The 7,932-nt window shown below is 61.7% G+C and overlaps 1 protein-coding gene across 1 annotated transcript in view; it reads right to left on the bottom strand.

Moving 5' to 3' along the window:
- LOC112112846 (sterol 26-hydroxylase, mitochondrial) overlaps positions 1–7,784 on the bottom strand; it is a 9,592-nt gene extending 1,808 nt beyond the window's left edge. Inside the window, exons 1-6 of the mRNA XM_024208918.3 lie at positions 7,190–7,784; positions 5,559–5,758; positions 5,176–5,373; positions 1,919–2,079; positions 786–952; positions 244–325 (exon numbers count right to left, since the gene is read on the bottom strand). Of these exons, the coding sequence (XP_024064686.2) occupies positions 244–325; positions 786–952; positions 1,919–2,079; positions 5,176–5,373; positions 5,559–5,758; positions 7,190–7,449 (1,068 nt within the window). The 5' untranslated portion in view covers positions 7,450–7,784. The remainder of the gene's footprint in view (positions 1–243; positions 326–785; positions 953–1,918; positions 2,080–5,175; positions 5,374–5,558; positions 5,759–7,189) is intronic.
- Between the last annotated feature and the right edge of the window lie 148 nt (positions 7,785–7,932).

Here is a 7,932-nt window from a genome sequence, read left to right as displayed (position 1 = left end):
CCCCCCCCGCAGCTCTGCCGGTGCCCCTCACTCCCGACCCGCAGCCCCTGCTAGCCCAGCCCTGGGCTCCCCCACCCCCTACTTTAGACTGGTCCCCTTCCAAGCAGAGCTGGCTGCTGTGCCCGAGGGGGAGCTGGTTTTGTGCTGCCTTCCCGTGGTGCATCTAGTTCCTCCAGCTCCTTCTCTGGGCCCCGCAGCCAGTGCAGCGCAGGGCCGGGAAGCAGACCGGAGACCCCCACTCACGTTCTTCGGGAAGTGATAGCCTCCAATGACGACGTCCTTCTCCACCATGACCCTGGCGTTGGTGGGGACCACGGGGTACAGCCTGCCAGGCAGGGAGAAGAGACGGGGCTACGGCATGGGATGGGGCACGTGGCACGCGCCCGCCCCCCACTGCGCAGAGCCATTATCCCCATTGCACAGATGGAACCTGAGGCACAGAGTCCAAAGGACACAGGGCGTCTGTGAGAGCAGAGCACTGGATGCTGAGTTGGAGGCGGTGCCCTGGCCGCTGGCCCATCCTTCTGTGCTGGCGAATGCCCCGATGGACGTTTGGTCCAGTACCGGGCTCTGGGTCACACCGGCGCTGGGCCATCTCCCTGGGACGTGGGGGGGTGGGTGCTACCTGCGGTTAGTGAGGTGCATGGTGCTGTCACAGCCCCCATGTCACCCTCCCTTCATGAGAGCTGCCCCGTCCCGCCCAGGGATGCCAACACGCTGGGGCTGGGGGTTCTGCCAAGGGGGGACCCTCTCGGACCAGGCCCTGGGGAGAGCCAGGGACGTACCTGAGCGTTTCCTTGATAATGGCCCGGAGCAGCGGCATCTTGGCGAGATCCTCGGCACCGGGGATCCGCTCTCTGGGCACGACACTGTTCACCTCCTGGTACAAGGAGATCTGGGTCTCTGGGGCCCTGGCCAGGTGGTAGAGGGCCCAGGACAAGGTGTTGGACGTCTGGGAGGGGCACAGCAGAGCCGGGGTGAGGTCGCAGGGAGGAAAAGCGGGAGCAGGCTGTGACATACAGGGTGCCCCACGCTGCCTGATCCAGCCCCCCGCCCTGCCCCACATGGACAGCTCCTCTCAGAGCCAGTGGCTGCAGGACACCCCCCAAGCAAAGCCTTCGGCAGCTCCGAGCTCAGTGTAAACCCAGCTCTGCACGGCAGGGACTGCGAGCCCAGAAACCCCATGGCTGGTTATGTTATGCTAGTGCCAACTGAGATGGGGGCCCCATCATGCCAGGCGCTGCCCACACGACTACACAAATGGGGGCCCCGCTGCGCCGGCTGCTGCCCAAACCCATACGGAGACGGGGTCCCTGGTGCACAGCCCAGACCCTTATGGAGACAGGGTCCCCACTGCGCCGGCTGCTGCCCAGACCCCTATGGAGACGGGGTCCCCGTTGTGCCAGGTGCTGCCCATACCCCTATGGAGACGGGGGCCCTGGTGCACTGGCCAGACCCTATGGAGATGGGGGCCCCGTTGTGCCGGGCGCTGCCCAGACCCCTATGGAGACGGGGCCCCCGTTGTGCCAGGCGCTGCCCAGACACAGTCAGGGACAGCTCCTGCCCTAAAGAGCTCACCCTCTAAATAGACCCGAAATAGGCAGCGAGGGGAAACTGAGGCCCAGAGGGGACGTGACTCACCCAGCAAGGCCATGGCAAGCTAGGAATGGAACCGAGGCCGGTCCGCTGCTCTACCCACTAGGCCCCATGGCCACAGAGTCCACAGCTACCCAGCGCGCTCCCTTTGGACCCACCACATCTGCCCTTGGGGTGCCCGCCCCGCCCCATCCCTCCCCACACAGAGCAGCTCCTCAGCCACCCCACGCAATGGGGTTTGTGCAGCAGCCCCTGGGCCTGACCCCGCTGGGGCAGGGAGCCGGAAGGAGGCCAGGTGGCCGTCTCCGCCGCGCCGCCCTACCGTGTCCACGCCGGCCAGCAGCAGCTCGGCCACGCTGCCGTACACCTCCTCCGGCGTCAGCCTGCCGCTGGCCAGCAGGTAACTCAGGTAGCCCGACACCTGCTCGCCTCGCTCCACATGCCCCTCCAGCTCCTCCGTCTTCCTGTCAATCAGCTTCTTGCCTGCAGAGCCGGAGAGTCGAGCCCGGTCAGACCTGGCCCTCAGCGGGGCTGGGGGGCAGCTGGACTGTCGCACAGGGGAGGGGGAATCAGTGGGTCCAGATGAGCTGATCCTGTGCAGAGACAGAGGTGGGGGAAGGGGCCTGGGGACCGTCAAGGGCTGCCCACAAAGCGACGGGGGTCACAAGCCCAGGTGATGCCCAGCTGTGAGCTCACTGCCAGGGCTCTCCCCAGACCCTGCCCAGCCGCCTCCGCGGTCTCTGGCTGGATCCCACCGCGACCCGCAACTCGGGAGCACCCCGATGGGCACGCCTCTCCCCCAATGGAACGGGGCTCCCCAGAGAGCCCCCTCCCACATGTGCCAAGAGACGCGGACTCTCGGGCAGAGCATCTCCCTGCCGGGCAAGGCCAGGCGAGCCACTGTCAAGGGGGGGTCAGGGTGACAGCCCGCCCAGCGCAGTGCTATAGCACCAGAGACTGGGGCGTGGGGGGATCCTGGAGTCCCTCCCTCACAGGGATGGGCCATGAATTCATTACAGGGGCTGGCCGGGAGATTTCGCTCTCCCCCCAGCTCCGTGCTGCACACCTCTGCCAGTGGGTACTTGAGGGGCTCCCTGACTGCGGATGGAGCCAGGCAGGGAAGGCACCAAGCCCAGGGCAGGATTGAAGCACGCCCTGCCGTAACTCGATGGAAAAGAGGAGATGAAGGGGGGATATGATAGAGGTCTATAAAATCATGAGTGGTGTGGAGAAAGAGAATAAGGAAAAGTTATTTACTTGTTCTCAGAATATAAGAACTGGGGGCCACCAAATGAAATTAATGGGCAGCAGGTTTAAAACAAATACAAGGAAGTTCTTCTTCACACAGCGCACAGTCAACCTGTGGAACTCCTTGCCTCAGGAGGTTGTGAAGGCTAGGACTATAACAGGGTTTAAAAGAGAAGTAGATACATTCATGGAGGTTAAGTCCATTAATGGCTATTAGCCAGGATGGGTAAGGAATGGTGCGGCCGTTCTTATGTTCTTAGGATGGGATCGAGTGGATCCTTGTTGCCCGCCAGGACTGACAGTGGCAGGGGGCAGGGGGCCTGGGCCGTGCACCCCGGAGCAGATTGGTCTCCCTGTGCGAATTGTCCTGCCGCACATCTGAGCTGCAGCCAACTCCCTGCAGCCCTCGGTCCCAAGGAGAGGGGCGAGCAGAGACCCCGAAGCAGCAGAATTCGCTCTGGCTGCCTGGGACCCCTCATGGCCAATGGCTCCGTGTCAGCAACTCCTCCCAGGCCTGACAAACCCGCTCCAGCCAAGCCACCGCTCTCCTGGCGCTCACCCTGCAAGAAAGCCGACCACACACGGGTCGCTAATATCTCTGCAGAACGTACACACGCCTGCTACCTACGGAGCCGCGCTCCGACGGAAATTCTGTTCCCAGGCGTGGCACACGCCGACGCCCGTCCGCCCCGGCTCCGATGGCAATTAATCACTGCAAAGCCAACCCCCTGGAAGCCCCATTTACATGGTAAGTCAACAAGAAATAATGGCGGGGGGGGGGGGGGGGGGAAGGAAAACCAGCCGCGGAAAAAGCAACAGGGGAGGAGTGGCCACAGCTGTGGGGGCATTGCTAAGACATGCAAAGGGACCCCGGGTTATCCAATCAAAGAGGAGCCCCCTGGAAGTACGTCTACACTGAATTAAAAACCCACGTCCGGCCTGTGCCAGCCAACTCGGGCTGTGGGGCTGCCTCATTGCAGTGTGGATTTCCGGGCTTGGGCTGCAGCCCAACCTCTGGGACCCTCCCACTTTGCAGGGTCCCAGAGCCCAGAAGTCTTAGCCCGAGCCCTGTGAGCCCGAGTGAGCTGGCCCAGGCCAGCCGTGGGTGCCCCCCTGCAGTGTAGGGTGAGGGGTGAGAACCCGGATCCTGGGTCTGACTGAAAACCAGCAGCTCTGTCAAAACCTGCTTTGCTGTATAGGACCAGGAACCAGTGTAGACCCAGGCCTGCGATTTACACCCAGAACCTGTTCTGTTTCCATTTCTTATCTGCACTCACCTGTAGCCTTTGCTAATCAACGTCCAGTTGTTCCACTATAAATATGCTTCACTGCCCGTGCTAGTACAAGGACCCAATCCTGGCTAGTGCCCATCCAGCTGCGTGGACCCTGTCTCTCTGCAGACAGCTTGCCCCAGTGCCAGGGGCGGGCTATTCCCGAGAGGCTCGGGGGGGGAGAGGAGGGGGTGTCTGTCACTAGCCTGCTGTAACGAAGTGGGACTGTTCCTAATGTTTCCTCTGAATACTGTGTGGGTGCCTCAGTTTCCCCTATGCATTTCTTAAGTCTCTAGGTGGTGGGATAAAGGCCAGTGTGCATAAATGGCCGACACTCTGTCTCCTGGCAACTAATGGCCGGGGCCCTTCCCCCTGCAAGGGTATGCTGAAGGTGTTGGAGAACAAAGAGATCAGGTGACCTCCTGGCCCGGGAAAGAGACAAAGGCCAGAAAGGAGGAGAGTTTCAGTTTGGAGCTGGCTGGGGACAGGGAGTGAGTGCAGACGTTGGTGTCTGGCTCGCTGCCCCCAGGATGGACCTGGCTGTGGGGTCCTGTTCTCTGTACCTACAAGCTCTGTGTTAGACCGTGTTCCTGTCATCTCATAAACCTCTGTTTTACTGGCTGGCTGAGAGTCACGTCTGACTGCGAAGTGGGGGTGCAGAACCCTTTGGCTTCCCCAGGACCCCGCCTGGGCGGACTCGCTGAGGGAAGCGCACGGAGGGGCATATGCTGAATGCTCCCAGGAGAGACCCAGGAGGTGAAGCCGTGTGAGCTTCTTGCCCTGGAGACAGTCTGCTCCGAGGGAGAGGAGGCTCCCCAGAGTCTTGACTGGCTTTGTGGGGAGCAGTTCCAGAGCATCACCCGGGGACTCCGCGATACCTGCGCACATAGGGCAGGGCTGGGAGATCTGGAAGCCAGGACTTGGTTTCAGGGAGCTGAGCTGCAGCAGGCAAAACTGCTCCCCCCGAAGGGCCGGGGTGGGGACGCGGCTCCCAGCCCTGGGTACCATCCCAGCGATGCCAGGGTGGCGCCTGGCCCGGCTCCCCGCCCTGGGCACAGACCGAAGGCGAAGATGGTGTCCCAGCTCTGCAGGTAGCGGTTCCAGAAGGGCAGCAGCTCCCGGCTCCACTGGGGCATGACGGTGGCGAAGATGGAGTTCTTCAGCATGAGGCCGATGGCGTCGATGAAGCGCCGCGTCTCCGCGGGGATCTCTTGCTCCAGGCACCCGATGCGGGTCTCGAAGAGGATATAGGAGATGCCTGGCAGGAAGGAGAGGAGAGCGGCTGCTATGGGCCCTGAGCACAGACAGGGCGAGGGGCCCAGGCCCGGGAAGCAGCACGAGGCTGCAGTAGGTCCATCTGGATGCACTAGGGGGCAGCATGCAATGGCCCACGGGGACCCCATAGCCCCATCCTTCCCCTCGAGCCACCCCCTTGCCACCTACCTTCCAGGGCGAATCTGTAGAGCAGGTTGGCCACGTCCCCCACCAGGACGCCCGAGGGGCTCCCCGCCCTCTCTGTCTGCAGCCGGACCATCAGGTCCGACACCACCTCGTTGATGGCCCCCGCGTACAGCATGGCCTCCGACGGCTTCAGCATCCGCTGGTTGAGGACCTGGCGCAGACGGTACCAGCGTTCCCCTTCCCTGGGGGAGAGGCAGAAGATGGCTCAGCGCCCGTCCACACCGAGGGGCAGCTGGTAGCGGGACGCCGAGCTGCCCCCCCGGTACACGCGGGGCTGGCAGGGAAGAGCCGAGAGATGAAGGGAAGGCCGGGAACTCCCCTATAACACCGGGGGTCACTTTTCCTTCCCAAGGTAGAGCCTCTCCCCAATTCCAGCTGCGCCCGCTGTGTGCCCCCCACTTCCCCTCAAGAACCAGCCCTGCACCCGGAGAGCCCCTGCCACAGTGCCAGGAGAGGGGGACAATTGTACCAGGGCACTAAACCCCCTGCTCCAGGGCATGACCCAACCACGGACTCTCGGGCATGGAGGGAAACATCCCGTGGGCCGGTTATTCCAGAAGTGCCCACGGGGGGGGGGGAGAGGGGCCTGGTCAAACTCCAGTGCCTCTGTCCCTCCACCGCCCTGCTGCCCGTAACACCGGTCTGACCCCGTCTGGGGTCCTGACCTTCCTCAGCTACGGGCCCTGCGCCCAAGACCACGGAGCCTCGGTCACTAGCGGGACCCAGCCGGCATCACCAGAAATGATCTGTGATGAAAATTTCAACAGAAACTCCCACGTTTCCCCAGCACCAAAACCTTTCAGCCCAATCCTCGACTTCGCCCCAATTTCCTGCTCTCCGACCAACCATTTAGAAGCAAAACGTTTTTCGGAAACCTGCCTTTCCGTGGGAAGGGAAAGCGTCCTGCCGCTCTGCAAGGCCGAGGCGTGGTAGAACGGGCCGCTTGCCCCCCCAAATTAACACGTTGGCTCGAAGCTTTTCGTTCCAAAAGAAAATTGCGGAAAATCTGGGCTGACGCAGTAAAACGTTCACGTCGTGGGGGTTTTTTGCAATGGATTTCGATTCTCTAATCACAATCATCACCTGCCTTTTGATGGACAGGCCTTGTAGCCAGCCCAGTGGGAGTTCCCCACAAGGGAAATGACTCACATGGGGAAAACCAGGTCAGCCGTGACCCGTTAATCCTGCTGTCTCTTGCACACCTGGCCTTGATTCTCTGTACGGCTTTGGCAGGCCGTGCTGAGCCTTCGGGACGGAGCAAAGGCGAGTGTCCAAATGCAATGCTGCCTGGGTACCAGCACCGCCAGTCAGTCACCCGAGTAATGGCACTACTCTCGCTAGCCCACACGGGAATCACTCCGTTCCCTAGAGCTGCCTTCCTCAACTGGGCCAGGGAGCTCTCAGGGCCTGGCGCCGGTCCATGGACTGGTCATGGAGAAACACCGGCCTAGAGGGTCCGAAGGGACCATTAGATCAAGTAGTCTCACCTCCTGCCTATGGCAGGCCATTCTATCGTACGCGGCTGCTCGGGACTCCAGCCCTATATTGACTGGGGGCCCATACGATGTTTGCATTGCAGCGGCGCTTGGGAACGCCTTGATCATTGGACTCACTCGGTGAACGGGCCGTAGGGCAGCTGCCTGATATCCCGATGCTCCTTCCACAGGGCCATGTCGCTCCTCATGGGGTATTTCCCCTCCTGCCTCAGCAGCTGCTCCAGGATCTCCGGGCTCCCGATGTTCACGTTCTTGTACTTCCCAAAGGTGGATTTCCACATGGGGCCGTAAAGCTTCCGGAACAGCACCTGTAATTCACGACAGCAGGTTGGCCCCGACCGGCCCGCCAGCCCCCCCTGGAGGATGTAGCCTTGCATTGCTGGGCTGCCACTTCCAATCCAGCCCCAGGGCGGGAGTGACCAGACACCACAGTGATGGTCGGGGAGCAGAGGGCTTTACCTCCCCGTGCTCCAGCGGGCCAGCCAGAAACCTCCCTGCAGCCCATGGTAAAATTCAATGTCCCTGGGCACTGGGCTACTTCCCTTCCTGAGAGGTTGCATTTCGTTTTGGGAGTGGGGCGGCATATCTGAACGTTACCACCGAGAACCTCAGATTCCACCCTGGCGGACGCTGGGAGATTCCTACCCCAAATCTGCCCTTTGCTGGTAACGCCTAGGCGCTCTCCGAGACGGAGGTGACAGGAGAAGGCGGGCTGGCACGAGTTGGCATCACTGAAACTTGGTGGGCTAATACACATGATTGGAATGTTGGTGTGGCTGGGTACAGCTTGCTCAGGAAGGATAGACAGGGGTGAAAGGGAGGAGGTGTTGCCTTATATATTAAAAATGTACACACTTGGA

Source organism: Terrapene carolina, unplaced genomic scaffold, assembly GCF_002925995.2.
Source record: "Terrapene carolina triunguis isolate 2854851 unplaced genomic scaffold, T_m_triunguis-2.0 Scaffold62, whole genome shotgun sequence".
Classification (NCBI taxonomy): domain Eukaryota; kingdom Metazoa; phylum Chordata; order Testudines; family Emydidae; genus Terrapene; species Terrapene triunguis.
This window is presented reverse-complemented; position numbering and strand designations above follow the sequence as displayed.